The 21,034-nt window shown below is 51.5% G+C and overlaps 1 protein-coding gene across 4 annotated transcripts in view; it reads left to right on the forward strand.

The window, feature by feature from the left end:
• The first annotated feature begins 2,437 nt into the window (after positions 1-2,437).
• Positions 2,438-21,034, forward strand: part of LOC122392963 (hepatocyte nuclear factor 6-like) — a 52,686-nt gene continuing 34,089 nt past the window's right edge. For 2 of the 4 annotated variants that reach the window (XM_043388360.1, XM_043388362.1), the window contains exon 1: positions 2,438-4,404. In XM_043388360.1, the coding sequence (XP_043244295.1) occupies positions 2,862-4,404 (1,543 nt within the window). In that variant the 5' untranslated portion in view covers positions 2,438-2,861. Of the gene's footprint in view, positions 4,447-21,034 lie in introns of all 4 variants that reach the window. The other 2 variants (XM_043388359.1, XM_043388361.1) reach the window with 1 other exon arrangement.

The following is a 21,034-nucleotide window of genomic DNA, read 5'->3' on the forward strand; positions in this document are numbered from 1 at the left end:
ACGGCTTAGCCTGTAGAGGGAGTGGCAGAGGGAGTGAAAATCCCCCCCCCCCCCATTTGAAATCGCCGGTCTGGATCCGCCAAGCCATCATCCACATTGCGCCTCGCTGTGCTGAGACGTTTTCGCCTGAACACCAGACTATCCCGCCGAGCGCACGTGTGCTGCGGCACAGCCTATCCTCCAGTTCCAGGAGACTGCGGTGCAGCACAAGACGCCAGCCGGCTGGCAGCGCGGCGGCGCGGCACGGCGGGAGCCGGAGCGCCGGAGCGGCGGAGCGTCCTCTCCCGCGGCGGCTCCCATGGCGCTCGCGACGCGACACAGCTGGCGTGACGTCAGCAGCGCGCAGCTGGCGCGTGCCGTGTCGAAACAGCGGCGACCCGGCCCGGCGCCCGCCCGTATTTGCTCGAGCGTCAAAGCCGGCCAGGTAGACAGGGCGAACTGGGGCGGACGGCCCGCGCCAGGGGCGGAAACTGGGGTGGAGGGAGGGAAGGGGAGGGAGAGCAGATGGCTGGCTAATCGCTCTACTAACTAGACCATCGGGCGACGGGCGCTTTCGGCGGGGGCACCTACCTAACACCAGCGTCTGTGTTGAAATGGGCATTGGTAAAACGAACTCCAAAACGAAACATTGCCCCCGTTCGACTCACCGGAAGGGACGAACTGAATCGCACCCGCTTCCAACGGGATTCATATGAAAATGAGAGGCATTCACCTCTTTTTGCTTGCGTTTGCATGTGTTGATATTTTCCCCTCTAAATCCTAAAAACGGTCATAACTCATATTAGCCTTTTCCGACGGGTTATCTGGGGAGTGGCGACTGCACCAAATTTGACCAAATCTGCACCAAATCTCTTTTTCAACAGATATCTTCATATCATGCATTTATTTCAAATGATTGTCTAAAGTAATTGAAAAATCAAATACATAAGCAACTGTGCGGCCCAAACTAATAACTTCTAAGTAACACAATGAAACTAATTTGACGAAATCTGCACCAGCTCTGCACCAAATGTGAACCAAATGTGTACCAGATAAAGATATCCGTCGTGTAAACGGCTATCGTCATTGCTTAGTCTAACTAGAAACGGGCACTGCTTTGATAAAGCATTAACAGAATGTTTATTATTAAGCTTGATGAATTGAGTTTGATTTGATTTAATTGGAGGTAACTGGCGTCATGTCTAATTTCATTTTCGAGAGCAGAAAATCAAATTGTGTTATTGTAGTGTAATGTAACACAGCCGAATGTGTTCATTCCATGTAGTCATGTAGTTTCATGTAGGTTTACATAGCCTTGCATGTCGTTATGGTACCTACACTACAATATGAATTAACTATTATCCCTAAATCTAAAAGTTTTTTTTCTAAAGCAACAGAAAAAAAAACTTTCGGCCGATACGGCATCTTCAGGCTCTCACTCTGGGTTGTTTCATACCATATGACATATGTATCTACGAGTACTTATGATAGACGCCTGCCAACAGCCCAGAGCCTCGGCATCCAGCCCAGATGATGACGAATGATAAGCCGAATTTTCTCACTAAGGTGTTGACTGCACTACCGGTATTTCATACAATTTTGTCAGGAACAATGACAATTGACTTTTCTAACATAACGATAAATAAGACAACCAACTAGCTACGAGCATACTTTCGACGCAAATGAAAAGTGGCAGGCAAAAGAAAAACAATTCTACCCAATATTGGCCAGCCCGTTTAACCCGGTGTATGTGTAAGTGTAAGCCGGTTCAGCTGATCACCAGCCGCCGATGCACCTGTCCACGTCACTGGACCCGTGTCTCCGCCCTACTGGACAACCCCCCGCGGCCGGCGGCCGTCTCAGTGATCGTCCGGTGACCCTGCGCGGCGGGGTCGACCCGTGTCGATCGGCCGCTCACGTGGCGGTCCACCCGGAGAGGAGCCACACCGCGAGAGGGCTACGTCACGCGCCGCCATCAATGGCACTTCCTGACCTAGAGCTGGGAAATCGATGTATTTTAAATCTGCGCGCCTATCGATTGCAGCATCGACCGGCGAGTGACACCTGCGCTCGAACGGGTCTGCTCTCTCTCTCGGGCGCGCGCCTCTCTCAGCCGGTCGCAACGTAACCGCTATCGATTGCGGCCGCCGCGCGGCGGACCGATAGTCGCCAATCGATGGCGACCACGCGGTGTGGGTGAGAGCATGACCCGGCGACCCGTACCCGGCCGTACCCGGCCGCCGCGGCGCTGCCCGGGTCGCGCCTGGGCGCTGCCCGGGCCGCGGTGCCGTCTGGTGGCCGGGCCGACGCCGCCCGCGCGCCGAGCCCCACCCGCCTCAGCCGCATGCGTCCCCGGAGCGTGCGTCTTGCCGACGGCACCGCCGACGCGGCCGTCGCGGACAAAAGAGGAGGCTCGGCGGCGGCGGCGGCGGTGGCGACGGTACCGGTGGACGCCTCACTCAAAATAGGACCGTGTCTACCGACGTGGCGCGAATCCGCAGCTCGCGCTCGCCAGTCTGAGGTGGGTGTACCGCGCGAGTGCATCGCCGCGGCGCTGTGCGTTGTCTCCGAATAATATCGATTCGCGGCGTATTGATTTTCTATGCGATGATTTACCCTCCACCGCCGGTCGAAGCTGCGCAGGCCGGCTGCGCCGACGACGTACACAAACATGGCCGGTGGGCGACGACGTGACGGGTGCTGCGCGGCCATTCTCGCTCAGTGACAGTGGTTTTTTGCGAGCGCATCGCGGTAAAAGTGACTCGTGTGTGTCGCGTAAGTGTGGGACTCTATCGGTGGACGGTTTGGCGTGTCGACGTCGCGCCGGTGACGCGCAGAGGGGGGCTTTTTCGGCGCGGAGCGGCACCACGGCGGCTGCGCCAATGGCAGCGCCGGCCGACGTGCCGGCGGCGACCACGCAGGTGCTGCTGATTCGGACGGCGGCCGGGCCCACATACAGTCGCGTGCTGGCGCCCGGCCACCAGCAGGTGCGGCTCGTGCTGCGCGACGACGCGCCGCTACTGCGGCACGAGCTGCGCGACCCGGAGCTGCTGCCGTCCGACCTCAGCACCCACGACGTGCACATCGACACTGACCAGCCTGCCGACTTTAGCGTGAAAACTCTGCGCTCGGAGGGACTTGGACTTGTGCACGCCGGCAGTGAACTCGGTACTCACAGTGAACTAGGCGGAGCAGGCGAGCTGGGCACCAGCGAGCTGAGCTCGAGCGAGTTTAAGGCGGACGTGCCGTCCAGTCCGTACAAGGAGCCGCTCAGTGTTCAGGTGATAGAGGAGCAGACCGAGGCGCACGACTACAGCCAGCTCAGTCCGGCGCGGCTCTCTCCTCGAGACGACATCCCCACCAGCGTGCACAGCATGATTGACGCGTCCGACTTCCGGTCGCTGCCGCAGGAGCCCATGTACCAGAACCTGGGCGGCCTGGGCGGCCGGATGTCGCCGGCCGGCTACAGCCCCTCCTCGTCGTACGCGACGCTGACGCCGCTGCAGCCGCTGCCACCCATCTCCACCGTGTCGGACCGGTTCGCCTACGGACAGCCCGGCAATGTGTCCGGATCGTTCACGGTGATGCACAACAACCCGGCGCTGGGCAGCATCAACCTCAACTCGCCCTACCACTACGAGAAGCTCAGTCACATGAGCATGTCGCCGCCGCACTACTCGTCCAACAACGGGCTGATGATGCAGCAGCAGCCGTCGCCGCTGTCTCCGCAGAATTACAGCCACAACGGCATGCACTCGCCGCAGAAATCGCTCTCTCCGGAGAACTACAACAGTCCGTACACGCGCGAGGATCTGTCGCGAGCCACCCTCGCACAGCCCCAGAGTCCGGCGCTGAGTCCCAGCGTCTCACTCCACTCGCCGCCCAGTTCCAACTTCAACGGCTACATCGCCACCACGACGCTGACTACCTCGGCGCTGACCCCGAGCTTCAACAGCATCAACGCCGGCAGTCTGGGCCCGCTGTCGCCGCACGCCGTGTCTCCCAACTCGCCGTCGTTACACCTGCAGTCGCCGCCGTCGCCGGCGCCGCAGCTCCGCGAGCACATGCACGCCATGACGGCGCCGGCCATCCAGCCGGGCGGCCACATCCAGCACACGGCCCAGGCGCTGACGCCCGGCCACCAGGCGCAGTGCAAGTCGTCCGCCTCCTCGGCCGCCTCCGACTGCGAGGAGCTCAACACCAAGGAGCTGGCACAGCGCATCTCGGCCGAGCTGAAGCGCTACAGCATTCCGCAGGCGATATTCGCGCAGCGCGTGCTCTGCAGGTCGCAGGGCACGCTGTCCGACCTGCTGCGCAACCCCAAGCCCTGGTCCAAGCTGAAGTCGGGCCGCGAGACATTCCGGCGCATGTGGAAGTGGCTGCAGGAGCCGGAGTTCCAGCGCATGTCCTCACTGCGGCTGGCAGGTCAGTCCCTGGCGCCTTCACAACACCACGAGACCGCCTCTGGTAAATCAATACTCTTCTTTTATTTCGTGTCGGGTTTTGTGGGAGTGTGGGCACAGTCGGGATGGGAGGGAGGAGGGAGGACCCCCGTGTACCTATAGCATAGATGTTGTTTGACGTGCGATTTTCTTTAGTTTCTTTATATGTTAATGCACACGTACCTTGAAATAATTTTGATTAATTATCAAAGGGCTTGCTAAAGGTGGCTAGCTAAAGGCACTCGCAAAGCGAAAATTAACCAAGCGTTACATACCTACTTAGCTGCGCCTTCAGACGGTATACTTTTACCAAAAAGTTGACCAGTTACCCCTGAGGTTCGCCTTCCAACAGAATATCTGGCATAATTCGAACGCCGTTATTCAATTCGCCAGTCCTCGGGACACACAGAATCCCTTTACGTCTTTGTTTGCATTTGGCAATGGTACAGTCGAAGGTTCTCCGATGCTGCCTCATTCTTCTTCGCTCGGGGCACCTCGCGACCCGAAGCTGCCGAACTAAAATCATCGGAAAGTCGCTGAAAGTTTCAGAGATGCCGAACAAATGCCGCGTCTGAGACAGAAGTGCTGATGAGGCTGTTCTGACGGCTGGCATAGGGAGCGGCAGAGACGGCCGCGCGCTGACGGCTGGCGCAGCCAGTCAGCAGAGAGCTGGAGTAGAAAAACTCACAGATATCAAACTGATTGTCGAATGTCGAGATCATTTCAAGCAGGATATGCGTGTGTTCTTTAGGGTTAGCTGAGTTTGTGGTAAGGTGATTAGGAGCTAATGGCTAGGAGTCGCGGAAGACTCGAAAGTCGTAAAGGATTCCGAGTTATAAGAAACCGAGACCGGAAAAACGCAGTCAGGAAGAAATAACTTGTAATTAGCGACCTAAGTTGATTTTACAATCAGTTATTGCTAGAAATAACGTGGTTCCGCAACGTTGTTCTGAGAGTCAGATCAACCCTAGCCGTCTTTTTGGTATCGGATTATCCGTGCTGGAATAAAGTTTCATGACATCTTGGACCGTTATATCTATTCATAGCTGATACTCACGATCATTTCTAACTGATGACAGTACTGCCGCACTAATGTGACGGCATCCTGCCTTCAGTCAAACAGATGCTAAGTAGCCGCTCTATCGGGGTCGCTACAAATGCCGACAGTCACGCCAGCTGTGACCGGTCACGGCTGCTAGACGCCGTCTCCGATGCCGTGGCCGTATCTGGCGGTCTTGCCTGCTTCTGTGCCAGTTGATCGGTTCGGGAATGCTGAACTCTTGCATCGGCCATGTACTGAAACTCTGAAACTAATTTCGCTTTATTCCAGTATCGATTGCCTACATACATCACAACAGATCCATGATCAAATCCGTATAAACCCGATAAGATCGTATGCTGCCGCTGTGTGCCGCTGGGAATCGCTGAAAATCCGCGAATGCTTGGTTCTTCAAGTCGCTCTTTTGTTCGGCTGAGGATCACCCTGTGCTACTGGGACCTACTGAGTACCAATGAGTCCTTCTGGGTGCTGTTAGAACTCACTGGACGTCACTGAGTGCCGTTGGAGACCTCAGAGTGACGCAGAGCCCGTTCGGATGCCGCTGGGTCCCGCCGGGTGCCATCGGGTCCCACCGGGTGCCACCGGGTGCCTCATACAGCCGCTCGTCCGACGCCGGGCCGGGCCGGGCCGGCGCGGGGCGCGGTGCCGCCGACTTTACGAGGCCAGCGGCGAGGGCAGGTGTGCAGCCGGGTCCCCACCTGTGTCCGGACCCGGCCCGGGGTCCCGCCAGGTGACGGCCGGGTCGGCGGCTGCCCAGCGCTGGGGCTGACACAGAGTGCACCCTGGGGCCCGTGCCGAGCCGTCGGCGACGACACATAAACAAATAGAGCCGAGCCAGGCCGCTCGCAGCGCGGCGCAGAGACCTACTGCCGTCTCGAAACGACACGGAATGGTACGGAATGGTACGACACGGAATTGGTACGGCACGGAATCGGTACGGCACGGGATGGTTCGTCATGGGATGGTACGGCACGGAATGATGAGGTACGGAATGGTACGATACGGAATGGTACTGTATACGGCCCTCTCCGTGACGAGAAGGCGTGAGCGACTTGCTAGGCGTGGGCGTAATGTTTCGATATGACACCGATAAGAAAGATATCTTTTCAAGCCCTTTTATGAAATTGAGATTTATTTGGGAAATGGGTTTGAAAACTTTATTAATGCGTACCTACCTACATAAGAAGCAGAACGTTCAACTTTTCATGTGGACCGTAGAAGTACAACTCTGAAACTCAACGCCCCTGGGCATTTCGTCATACAAACATTCATTTTGCCAACGGTGCCTCGAGAGGCTACTATTCCTAGGTTGTAGCGCATTACTGAACAATAGCATGCAGTGATAGAAGCGGAGCCAATGCTGCTAGCAACAACTAAACAAGGATACCATCGCTGGCAAAAACCCGCAAAAAACGGCATCATTCGGACAATCGTTTTATCACGCGCGAGGCGGTAATGTTTCCCGGAGCGGCGGCGGCCGGCTCTTCCCTGCAGCTGCGGCGCGCAATTAGAGCTGTACCGGCGGCGGCCGCAGCCGCGGATCAGACCTCCATTTGCATGGCTGCCTCATTTGCGCCCCGGCCGGGCCGCGCGGCCGGGGGCCGGTGTGTGGACGCGTTGGTGCGCGGCGCGGCGGCGGGCTTCCTGTGCCGCCGGGCAGGTGATACCGCGCCGCCGCGCCGCCGGGGAGGGACCAGGTGCGCACGCGTCGCGCCACGTGCCGCCCTCCCTCCCCTCCCCGTCCCCTCCCGGCGCCCCTCACGGGACCCGGAGGGGCGGCCCCTCGGCGGCACAGGCGGCGGCCCGCCGGCTCCCACGCTGTGTAGCCGGCCCTGATGGATGGGTGGTCGTCGGACCGAGCCAGGCACGAGCCGCACTGACGGCGAGAGGGCGCACCGCCGCCGCCGACACCGACCGAAAAGGTCGACCCGCCCCAGTGCAGCCGCCGCGGCACCGGCCGCGAGAGTGGACGATTGGGACAGTAAAAAGACTTGGCTGGATGTCTGATAAAACGAGCAAAAATTTTCATTCGCTGAACTACAAGTTGAGATGAAACCATAAACGCCTCAGAAGAATTTTCGTCCATACCATCAAATGCAGTAGCATGGCTTCTAAAAGCTTCAACCGTTGTCCTACGTGCTGCACTAGACGGTATCAGCTGAACCAATTCGCGCTGAGCCGGCACAGTCCGCCCCCATAAAGCTATGACGTGGCGGGGCTGGCGGGGCTGTGGGGCGGCTGGGGTGTCTCTTTTTGTGTCGGTTCGTCCCCAAAGTGCGGCACAAACGGCGCTGCGGGCTGGGCCGGCTGCCAGCGCCGCACCAGTGCCGCCGGCGCGCCGCGAGTGCCGCGCTTGGCAGAGAGCTCCGACCCCCGGCCCGGCCCGGCCCGGGTCGGCCGAGCGGGAGTCATAGGCGAGATTCTCCGGGCGGGGACGGCGGTAAGACGAGCAGCGAGCGGTGGCTGTTCTGTCACAGTGGCTTGGCCTTGTAGGACTTGGAGGAAATCGATGGTATTTTTTAGTTTTAAAAGGACCTTTAGCAATTTGGGATGCCCATTGCCCACTGCCCAGCCCATTACATTTCAAGATGCATTGCATATGCATCATATGGTGAGTTAAGTTCACCGAAAACTGACTGACTCCGGGACACTGACATGTAGCGTAGACCAGCGTCCAGTAGCCCAACAACTATGATACGGCCACTGACCATATGAGCTCATTAGGCCTTGCTTCATATACGCTCTGAATGTGTCCCACATGTGTCATGTGACAACCTGGGCTGCCGTGCCCCAGTGCCGACAAAGGCCAACGTCGCATGACAGATTACGTCACTGATGACGTCACAGTTCCGGATCTGCTCACCACGTGACCAGTGAAGTGGAAAGTGGAGCGGGTGATGAAATGTCAGTGATGAACTGCGAGCTGTCCCGGATCATCCGCTTCTTAAAATCACCCTGATGGTTCAACATGTCAAGCATCACTTTTTGCATTTGGCGAGACGGCTCCCATCGTATTCGACAATTCCTTGCTTTCACTCAGGAGGTACTCGGGTCAATCTGTAATTCTCACGAATAGCTGTTCCGTTTCGCTATGTTTCTGTTCCCGAACTGTCCAGTGTCTAGTTCCCTACATTTGTTAGCCGTCTCGTTTGTGTCATTGTCCTGCCCTCGCCCTTGCTCTAAGCTCACTCACTTGCTCTTAGCAATGTACGGTTGTTGTCTTATTCATACCTTATCAGTGCCCTACTTGCTTTAAAATCCAGTCTGATCTAGCCACCCTGCTTCTTCTCCCGTTTTCCTCCCAACAGGGCGATCTAGATCGACTCGCTGGGGTAGGCATCTGTCCCGGTCAGCTGATTTTTGGGCCGTCCGTGGCAGGGGGAACAGCAGCCGGCCCGGTACGAATCCACCCGGACGGCGGGCGGCGGGCGGCAGCTGTCCCGGCGGTACCACCCCGCGCGGCCACCACCTGCCCCCCCCCCCCCCCCCACTGTCCCCCTCCAGGGCGGGCGTCCCGCGGGGTCGCCGACCCGACACCCCGTGGACCAGCGCTCCCCATTTCCTCTGACGAGAGCACTCGGCATACAGAGGGCCTGCGGGCTGAGTGGCGGAATTAAAACACGGTGACCCGGCGGGGGGACTGGAGGAGGGGCCCTCGGGGCATTTGGGACCAACGCTCAGCTCAGACCCCTCCAACCGAGAGTGTGCGCGGCTGAGGGGGCGGGGTTTCGAGTGCCACGCGCCGCAGTGTCGCTGTTAGTCGCTCACAAAAACGTGAGATAATAGAGTCGGGAAGGGGATAAACGAGCTCGCGTCCCTGTCTATGAGGTTATTGTGGTGTTGTTTTATGCATTCACGCATAGCTGTTGTTATGAGGAGGTCTTAATTTCTATGGATCATAGCTTTTGTAGTGGTTTGGCTAACTGCTAATCATCAGGGTGTCCAACTCAACCAGGGCCTCCTCTAAGGATTTTTCACTGGGTGGGCAAAATTTTTCGCCGCTCCCCTGCGGCCCAAGGGCGGATCCAGCCACTTGTTTTGGGGTTCAATTAATTTGAAAACCTGTGACCGGGGGGGGGGGTGAGGCGAGATAAGCTGTGCCATCATTGGAAACAAGATGACAGTTTGCAAAGTTAACGTTTGTCGTGTGTTTTATGGTTACCGATGCTCGTGACGTCTATTCGTTCCAGATTACATGCAGGTACATCGTACATGCCTATTCACTTACGAGTCAAATACTTTTTACAAATACCGATTAAAACCCAATGCCGTGAGAGGGATGCTACCTGGGCTTATAGATGCAACAGCGAGTTAGAGCTCCTAGTTTACAAACCTCACCGATGAAGTGTTGCAGGTTTTGTCCAGTAGGTAATCGATTATTATCACTGGCAAGAAACACCTATTATAGTAAGGTGTTACCTGTAATACACCTATTAAAATACGATTTGTTCTCCATTCCGTAGCCAAAGCTGAAATTACACTCGTTTAAATGATCATATACTGTTTAAAATGAATCATAGTGGAAGGATTGTCTTTCAAAGCAAGAAATTCACTAAAAGATACGATTTCCGAACACTTTTTTTCAAAAGCGACGACAACTTAAAAACATTCGGTCGATTCATACATTTTACATGTAATACAGGTACACAATTCGGCTGGTCGTATCCAGGGTAAACACCTCCGTTAGGTACCTGTTTTTTTTTTTCAAACAAAACACCTGTTACCTACCATCCATATCATACCATCAATCATCATTACTTTATCACGAAATAAAGCACTTTAACGCATTTTAGCTTTGTGCTCGTAACACTGCTCCTTGGCTATGGATGACGAGACAGCTACACACCCCCTGACTCGCGGAAGAACTTGCATACAAACTCTCGCTTCTGGTACACATCTTCGTCCAGACCTCGCATTCGACGGCCTTTTCCCTCGAGGTACGCACATACTGCAGGTCGAGGGTCGTAGCGGGCGGTACCCACGCCATTTAAGGCGATGATGAGACGGTCATTGATAGTGGAACTACTCATTGACAAACGGCCTATAGAACGGATGTTATTGTAATGGGACACCCCACAGTATGGCCCGTTCCGTTGCCATACTGTGGGGTGTCAGTGTCGCAAAGGCGGCCAGAACCTGCCTACAAACGCCGGTTGATACATCTAGCATTGCAGGAAGTCGCTCGGTGTCAGACCTGTGCTTATTGCGAGCTGCGGCCATCGCTTCCCATCTGTCCGTAGCGTCCAGTGTAAACTGGAGGAGCTGCCCTGGGAAGAGACGCTTTACCAGCGGTTCTGCGGCTGCAAGCAGCTCCTGAGCAGACTCGGCCGCCAGCACCGCATTCATCGATTTCACTACTTCTTCCTGCTCCAGGTTCAAGCGCTGACCGATGAAGTTGCTGGCAGACTGCACTATCTCAGTTCTAACCGCACTCATATCTCGTGTGAAGGTGACGTTGGCATTTGGCACCCGCCTTTTGTTGGTTGACGCCACGACCTCTTCATCTTCCCTAGTCTCGCATTCGGTGGCAGCTGCTCTTTCTTCGTGTCCTCCCATAAGATGTCCATGCAGCATGGTCTCCAGCTGTGAGATAGCGGCGTCTCGTGCTTCCACCACCTGCGGAAGTATAAGCTTCCCGTCTTGGAGCTTCTTCTGCAAGTGAGTGAAGATTTCACATACGTCGGCCATCAGACGAGTAAGGCGCACGAGCCTTCCACCCTCCTCCCAACGCCGCAGCAGTCCTACCACCTCCGCCTTTGCTCTGCGTTCCTCTCCCTCAGCCATTTCTTGCCACACTGCACGGCAGGCTGGCAGGTTTTGCAGTACTGCTTTTACCAGCGCTAGCAGATGCTGGGCGAACCGTACTTCAAAGAAGGCCGGAAAGGTGACTGTGCCACCTTTTTCCTTCAGCAGCTTAGTTCGCTTCCCTGACGCCCTAAAGAAAGACGCCACAGCCCGGACTTCCATCTTCCAGTGCCGCACTTCTGACACCGTCTGCTCCACGCTTTCTAAAGCTAGGTCCGAGCGGTGACAGGCGCACCAGAATGTGAGCAGCTGGCGACCGGCGTATTCGCTGAGACGACGCCACAAGCCGCTCTCTGGGCCAGTGTTCGCCGACTCTCCGTCGGTTGTAATTCCCACCAACTTGCCAACGGGTGCACCAGCTCGCTCCAAGGAATTCTTCACGGCTTCACAGAGGCCCAGAGCACCACCCTCTTCGGGTTCCTCCACTCCCAGAAAAACAGTCTGAATGGTGCCATCGTCTTTCAGCAGGCGTGCTGTTACGAATTTGTTGTCAATCGCCTGTCGATCGACAGAGCCATCTACTTGTAGGCTGTACACGACGCTCTCGGCCATCGTTTCTGCGAGCCTTTTTAATTCCAACTTCGCGGTGACTTCAAGCATTTCTCTGTACGCGGTTGGTGTGCGGTGTCTTAGGCTACACGCCGATGGTTGGGTTGGGGAGAAAGACGTAGACGTCTCCACCATCCCCAGAACGCGCTGACTGTGTAGTGACGCGAGTGAGCGCGCTGCCCAAGACCAAGCTGAAAGTGTTTCTAGCAGGGAGTCATTGTACACGTCTGTAGCCATTTGCATCAGAAGAGCTACCAGTTCCGCGTTTTGCTTTCGCAGAAAACGAACCCATGGGTGACCATCCTTCTGTGTTTTCCACTGCTTACTTCGAACGCTCTCTTCGGAAGCAGCCGCGTGGCCTGGCCCTCGCAAATGACTGATAACTCTTTGCACATGTTGCTTACTGTCCACTCTTATGCCATCCGCCATGAAGACGCGACCATTTCCAGTGGCTTTTTCGGCGGTGTTGCGGTGGGTCTTGCACACTTCGCAAGTCACAACTATCCGCCTTCTTGACCCTTTTCCGAGGACCTCTTTTCTGACACTCAGACAAGAATAATGTTCAAGAAGATAATCAAGGTTCACACCATCCGGAGGCCCTCGTTGTGGGATTGTCGGAGCTGGGCCGGTCGCACCGGCGGTAGAGGACGGACCGGCGGCAGAGGACGGACCAGTCGCACCGGCGGTAGAGGACGAACCGGCGGCAGAGGACGGACCGGTCGCACCGGCGGCAGAGGACGGACCGGTCGCATCAGCGGCAGAGGACGGACCGATCACATCGGCGGCAGAGGACGGACCGGTCGCATCGGCGGCAGAGGACGGACCGGTCGCACCGGCGGCAGAGGACGGACCGGTCGCACCGGCGGCAGAGGACGGACTGGTCACACCGGCGGCAGAGGACGAACCGGTCGCACCGGCGGCAGAGGACGGACCAGTCGCACCGGCGGCAGAGGACGGACCGGTCACATCGGCGACAGAGGACGAACCGGCGGCAGAGGACGGACCGGTCGCACCGGCGGTAGAGGACGGACCGGCGGCAGAGGACGGACCGGTCGCACCGGCGGCAGAGGACGAACCGGTCGCACCGGCGGCAGAGGACGGACCGGTCGCATCGGCGGCAGAGGACGGACCGGTCACATCGGCGGCAGAGGACGGACCGGTCGCATCGGCGGCAGAGGACGGACCGGCGGCAGAGGACGGACCGGCGGCAGAGGACGGACTGGTCACACCGGCGGCAGAGGACGGACTAGAACCGGGCGAGCTGGCGGTAAGAGATGTGCTGCATTAGGTGGAGACGAGACTTGCGATGAGAACGACGATATAAATAAGTTCTGACAAACAAGGCGGGTATGGTATTTAGGTGGGAGGTAAAACATATGACTAGGCAGTCCAACTTTTGTGGCGTTTGGTTGCATCTTTTACATGTTTTACGCTATATCAAACAAATCATGGTTTTGTTACTACATATAGCTCTAATCCTACATTTTTAGATGATATTAGGACAGCATTTGCTTACTGCATGATTTGACCTAGTGGAGTCAAAGCCGTGAATTTAGCCCTGGTAATCAGGTTAAAGGGACAGTATCATCGAAAAAAAAATCAATGTATGGAGCTGATTTTTTTTTTTACTAGCATTTCTTATTTTTCTGAATCAGAAAAACATAGTTTGAGGACCGAACTCGGTGAAAAATACTGCAACCACATTTCATTTTCATGATTCATTTTCATGAGCGAACCACCACTATACAAGCATGGCCGCCACTTTGGAAGCATGCAAAATTACTACAGAACTGGCGCAGATAATACATTATTGACGCTACGCTTACGCGGTCGTTCTTCTGATTGAGTTGTCCTTAGGGAGAGGTAGCCTTAGGTATTGCCTATAAAAATATCACGTGACAATTGGAGGGAGTGACAATTGGACGTGACAATTGACAATGGGAGAAAATATCGCGTGACAATCACGTGATAAACGTCATACATTAGAGGGAGATTGTGATTCAAGCTGGAGGAATTCCTTTGTTGAGCCGCTAGAATCCGAAGGAAACAGCGGAAATTGCCTACGACTATTTAATGAATTTAACGGTGATGAATAAGTGCAAAAAACGTTTTGGCTTTATAAAATTTGACGAAATGACCAGGGTAAAAGTTTTATTACTGGCGGTCAATTCAAAACGGCGCAAACATTTAAACAGTGAAGATAGTGAAGCACGATTCAAAGTGTAGTACACCTTTCGTACTTTGAGCGGCGATAGCGGGATAACGGTGTGGAGCTTCGAGGATCGGTCTTCAGTTCCCGGACCAGAAAGGTGGGGCCTATGCAATGTCAAATTTCATCAAAATGGTGATACTGTCCCTTTAAAGCTGGTTAATTCAACCAGCTTTGTGCCACCGTCTTCACTGGTTTTTATCATTCTTGGAGTACAAAAATTCATTGAGATATATAAGCTATTTTACACTTGTCACCCTCATGTATTGTTAAATGTTTATTTGATGTGGTTTGATCAGATGTGATCACTAAAACAGTAAAATAATTTCATCCTCAGAAAAATATGTGCTTGATGGGTCATCAGATGCATGTATATGTGGGTTGTCATAACCCAGGCATAGGATGCCATATCAAGCATAATGCATGTTAAAATTTTTGCCAGGAAAATGTTTAATGTGTAGGTTAGGCCTTAGTGATGTCCTTCAGTCATTGTTATAGCTTCAATAAGGCTTAAAAAAATAATGATTGTTATGCTGCCATATTTGGACATTTTGGCATACATGTGACTGCTTTTTCTTTGATTATTTGATCACTTTGTACCTAATTTGATATCTTGTGTCTATTATTAACTGATTGAACTCAATATATTGTATGTATTCTATGTACTGTATTTATAGCGTACATCAGTTACCTCAGAAACATATTTGGAACCAGGAGAACATACTTGGGCCTACAATTCACATTAAACAAAAATATATTCACCCTCACAGAAATAGAGGCACAAGAAACTCAAACTCAAAGTTTCAAGTGAAAATATCAAGAAGACTTTTGACTACTGTACTGTTTCAGGTTTCTTACTTTGTCAAAAAGTATAAACATGAGTAAATATTGTTAACTATGGTACCTACCTTTAAACCAGTCTGTGTGCCAAAAGCTTAATTTTCTATGTTTCATAGAACTCAGATCTTATGACTGATTCCAAGATTTCAATTTTTTTTAATGGTGTTTCATAGTAAGACAAAGGCCTAGATCAAGAAGCCAAAAATAGGTAAAATGTGAAACCTTTGAATCAGTAAAAAAGCACTGCTGCTAGTCAGTTATTTTGGTGCATTGCTGTCAAATAGTAGGACGCAAGTAGCCATGCTATAAAAAAGGCCTAGGATTTATGCTCTGCACTTGTCATATAGATGACATGCATACCACATTGCTTCAAATTACATGAATGAAAAGGGTGGGAAATGAAATGCTTAGGTTCATAGAAGAGCAGAAGTCACACGAAGGATTTCCAACCAGTATTAGACGCTGTAGGCTTGTAGGATGTAGGTTTGTAGGTTGCAGGTTATAGGTAGGGTCAGGTCAGGTTTGTTTAGGTTTGTTTGTTTTTTCTTGGTTGGAAAACCTTTGTGTGATGTCTGCTCTACCAATACCGAAATGTCTGTGTAAACTGTAAGTAGCAATGGTAAACCCAGTGAAGCGCATCTTCTTGTTTTCTTTCTATACAAAAATAGCTTTAAAAAATCAAGCTTCTATAATTACCTATTTCACCTTGTATGCCTACCTACATTACATCTAACAAGACTGCAAATGTGCAGAGCTAAACTTACCATGATTGCTTCTTGAAACAAAAATCGAACAATGTTCGCTGCCTCTTCTTAGGAGGCATGGTCAGCTTATCTACTCGTAATACAGCCTCTTGCTCTTGGCCCTAATATACGGCCTTGATCTTGGCCTTGCAGCGCGCTGCCCGTGCGGGGTTCACACTTCACGTGGTAGCAATTTACAATTCACAACAATGCGGTTTGGAGTTTGGACTGTAAACTATGCGTCAGTACTGTCGACAAGAAGTGCATCCAAATGCTTCCATATTAAAAAATAACTTGAAATGAGAGGAGCACTGGCTGAGCTAGCTATTTTTTCCCCGGGAAACCGAAGTGTTAGTACCGGACGTCCGGCCGGACCTTTATTTTTGTATTTACTTCTGGGTGGGCAAATCTACGCCACTGGGTGGGCAATTGTGATGACTGGGTGGGCATTTGCCCACCCAGTGGGTATGTTAGAGGAGGCCCTGAACTCAACTGAAATGCCGAAAGATAATGATCATCATGATTTATTGCAAGTTTATTCATTGAAGAGGTGAACAAATTAGTCGACGCCCAGAAGATTTTAGGATCCACGTCATCTCATGGAGTAAAAAAGTTGCATTGTAAATCGTGACAAACATCTGTCTTTACCCGGTGCTTTTCGGAAAACAGGTAAAAGGCAGAAGCGAAGTAGGGGGCACGCTAGCCACGAACAAATGTTCGTGGCCTTACCTGGAAACACCATGGGCATTGGGAGGCCAAGAACGTTGCAATTAGAGATGCCACTTTTGAACCCGCGAACCCGCTTTCTGCGGGTTTTCAAAACCCGCAGGGTTTTTGGCGGGTTAGAGAAGCAAAACTTGTCGTGTGGCGGGTATTTGGCGGTCAGACTTAAGAGCCTATAAATTTAATTTTTTGATTTTGTTTAGGTGCAAAACACAATGCCAAGTGCATTTGCTCAGGTTAACAATACAATATTCATCAAAACAGCTTTTAAAACAGAACCAAATATAAAAATATATCAAGGAAGCACATTTCAAATGCAAAACTGAAAACAACCAGCAATAGCATCCACAGCCTAGCAATGACCAAACCAGGGTACAAGCAAGCAACAAACTACAAAGCATAAATAAATGCTGATGAAAGCATTCCATAAAACATAGAAAAACCTGAAAGCAAACTTATAGGAAGCTGAACTGAAGTCTATGTGCAGTGTGCACTAGATATACATTATGGAAGAACCCAGACTTAACCCGCGCCCCGCTGGGGGGGGGGCAGAATCTGCCCCCCCCCTCCCGTTTTTCGACAATAACTTCTAAACGCGTTACGCCAGCGACGTCAAACTTTCAGTACCTTATCATACATCAATTTGACACGTTCCCTGAAAATTTGAGCGAAATCCGTCGGAAAATTTTTGAGAAATTGACGTTTTAGTGACGTCATGTTCGCCATTTTCGCCTCAAAAACGGCAAAATTTCAAACGCCGCTAACATCTTCATTTTTAAAGGAATCAAGACGTAACAAAAAGGTTATACGTGATTCTACTTTGTCTATCAAATGGCTATCTCGGTTTTTTTGAAAATTTTGGATTTTGGCCAAAATTTTTTCCAAAAAACTGACTTTTTGGGAAAATATTTATAAAATCCAAAATTTTGAGTTTATCAAAAAACCGGAATATATGTCAAAGAAGTGGTCTATGTGCACCTACATACCAATTTTTAGAAGAATCGGTTCAAAAATGTGGGAGTTATTTAAAATTTTATGACGTCACGACACACACAATTTTTGAAAAATGATTTTTTTGGAAGTTCTAGACCTCGTACGGAAACAAAAATAGCACCATTCGATTTGTCGTGAAAAATTGCATCGGATAGACACCTTTTTAGGCCTTAACAACCAACATCAAAATTTGACCTCACTTGACCTGACCTTGACCTGACCTCGACCTGAAATTCATCCAGAGGTGGTCCATATCACTTATTGAGTGTGCCTATTGAATTCCATGAGTAAAATGACCCATAAAACATGTGTCGCACATGCCCTTTTCTATATTTTGTTTTTGGTGACCTGACCTGACCTGATCTGACCTTGACCTTGAACTTTGAATGACATTGTGTGCAACGAATATTGTCTTGGTAGTCTAAGAACACGTTTTGGGCAATCAGTCTCAGTCCATTCTTCGCCAACTACGGTGCAAGGCCGATACTGTAGAAACTTGCATTTTGTACCCTTGACCTGACCTTGACCTGACCTCTGACCTACTTAAGCAAAAAAATTTGGGCTCTTAAGATCTGCCTTGTTGAGAGCTTTCGATTGCCGTTTTCCCCGTCTTTCTACGACCATCGGTTCGGAAGTTAGACAGGGGGGGGGGGCAGAATCTGCCCCCCCCCCCCCCCCCAGCAGGGCGCGTATGGCTGAATAGCCCAGCGGGGCGCGGGTTAAATGAGATGTTGAAAATCAGAGCAAATGCCACATGTTACTTTAGTTGCGTCTGGTCGGAATAAAAAAGAGCTATCAGCTAAACATTAACAAAATTTGATGCAAATTCATTGATTACCTATCCTACTCTACAGGGTGGACCAAAAAGGATGGAAACATTTCAAACTCGTATAAAACATATATCATTGCATGCATGTGATTGGGAATGATACCAAACAAGAGTACATTTCGTGGAAATTCATAATGGCATCACTCCCATATGCTTTTTTCTCGTTTTCAGTCTCTCACAGCAGATGTTCGAAGTGACCACCTTCGCGAGACAGGCACAGAGCGACCAGCCTGGCTGCTGACACGATAGCCCGCTTGCATGGCTCACACAGCCTTGCTGATCGCTCTCTTCAGTTCAGAGGCTTTCTGGACCTTCCTTGTAGACCTGACCCTTGAGATGACCCCACAGTAAAACATCTACAGGTCGGATGAGCAGGTAGGCCAGTTCCGACTGGCATTGCGGGATATCGGCCGGTCACCGAAGTGGTTTTCGATGCACTTGAGCGTTGTTTTTGCGATGTGAGGAGGCTTGCGGGAACCACATAAGGTGTATGATGAGGCTGCCATGCTTCGTTTGGACTCGCTCTCAGAACTTCCTCAGCGCCGCCTGGTATGCGCTGTTGATTGACGGTCACGGTGTCGCCGCTCCCTTCCTCGAGCCAAAGTGGACCCACGATTCCTTTTCCGCTGAGGGCACACCATTTCGGTGACCTCGCTGCTGTGCAGTGACTTCTTTGTCATCTCATCTCAAGGGCCAGGTCTACAAGGAAGGTCTCTGTGACCTGAAGAGAGCGATCACCAAGACTGTGTGAGCCATACCAGCGAACATGTGTCGTCGGGCTATCGCGTCAGCCACCAGACCGGCCGCTCTGTGCCTGTCTCGCGAAGGCGGTCTCTTCGAACATTTGCTGTGAGAGACTGAAAACGAGAGAAAGCAGATGAGAGTGATGCCGTTATGAATTTCCACGAAATGTACTCTCGTTTGGTATCATTTCCAGTCACATGCATGCAATAATGCATGTTTTATGCGAGTTCAAAATGTTTCCATCCTTTTTGGTCCACCCTGTATGTTCTGTTCCACCTTATATTACGAAAATAACACACCAATTACGACTGGCATGCGGCCTAAACAAAACGCAATACAATACTGGCGCACTTCCGACATTCTGACAAGGATTGGCATTTGACTGCGTCAATTTTGGTCTCTGAGCGAAGGAAAGCTGCCATTGATGACGCAATAATTTTACAATCAATTTTTCTGTCTTGGTTTTTGAATACCTCAAAATAGCAGTTATACATGTTACAAAACCACGTAGCTGGTCGCATTTATTTCTTTTGTCTTTTTACGTCCTTATCATTTGTATGCCGAGAGAGGACGAGCCGGAGAGCATTACCAAGCAAGACCATCAATAAAATTATTAGGTACATTTAATTTAGAATTTACTGTCTACTCTCTTTATTTCTTAACCAGTGATTAGCCTCTGAATTGTAAAACTTTAGCTGTTGTGTAAAATAATTTTATCAGAATGGCACATGAATATGCATTATACAACGGTGTTTTCGCAACAAGTTCGCACTAACTACGGCCGCAATAATTTCGCTGTAACATTCCTTGCAATCAGCTGTTGGTGACGCTTCTGACGCATGTTTCCAGAAATGCGTGGTTTCATTGGTGGTTAGTTGGTTTTTGCTGGGAGTTTGCATGATTTGTTTTATGTGTAGATCGACTGGATACTCATTATTCACCGTGTCACTATTTATTTTTAACTGGAAATCGCATATCTTTTGATATCAACATTCATTTTGATAACAATAGGGGAGAGTGGGGTAAGATGCCCAGGGTGGGAAAGACGCCCCACCCCCTCTAGCGGCGAAACAAAGAATCGAACCTGGAAATTAATGTTCTTAGCGTAAAGCGGAAGCCTGCCTTGTTAACTGCACAAAAATTTGCGAGGCTCAGTTGAGCAACGGCTGGCTGGTGATTGCATGTTTTTTATTTGCTGCTTTCAAAAATATTTTGGTGTCAAAACATTGTAAATATCAAAGAAGGTAGATAATTTTTGCGTCCCTTGCTATAGTCATGATAAATTAACATGCGTGTACTGTGTCCCAAACAGTTTGTTTCAGGGTGTAGTTTTATGGCTAACAAATTGTACTGATTTAATGTTACCTCGGTACCTTGGGGTAAGATGCCCCCTGTCCTGATGGGGAAAGACGCCCCCCTAAATCTGTAGGCTGTCCTTCAAGCAGCCCGTCAAATCATTTATTACATACCTGTGATGAGAGACAAAAGCCGATCTGGGACTATTGAGAGTCCAGTACGGTCGGGTGCTCCCCATGCCGGCCTCTCGGCCCACACAGCGACTTTTTGGGCGGCATCTGACTCTGAGAGCCCTTACGACGGCCTCTGTGGGCCACATTATTGGCTCCAGGGCCCCTCACGACATCCTTTAAGGGCTCCCACGTTGGCTCCACGGGCCGCGCTGGCATCTGAGGTCCCCACGATGGGCTCGAGGGCCCTCAAGCATCATGAAGACCTATAAGGGCCCCACAGTGGTCTCCGAACGCCACCACGGAGGCTTGTTTGGCCGCGCTGGACTATGATGGCCCTAACGATGACCTCTGAAGCCCCTTACGACTACTTTTAAGGGCCCTTACGATGACGTTTGGTGTCTACTGCAGGCCCGAAGGGACTACTGATTCGTTCAGGCGATTCACGTGCCCATTTATGTCACTTATAGTGCAGGGGGCATCTTACCCAACGCCAGGGGGCGTCTTTCCCACCCTGTGGGGTAAGATGCCCCCTTTCACTTCTTCAGGAAAATACTGAATAGCAAAAAATGTTATCTTATTTCAAGCACGAAAGTGTGCTATTTTTGGAGAAAAATGATGTCGGCTTCCGTTGAAACTACAAGTTTTTGCT

This window comes from Amphibalanus amphitrite, unplaced genomic scaffold, assembly GCF_019059575.1.
Source record: "Amphibalanus amphitrite isolate SeventyFive unplaced genomic scaffold, NRLGWU_Aamphi_draft 000509F_arrow, whole genome shotgun sequence".
Lineage (NCBI taxonomy): Eukaryota > Metazoa > Arthropoda > Thecostraca > Balanomorpha > Balanidae > Amphibalanus > Amphibalanus amphitrite.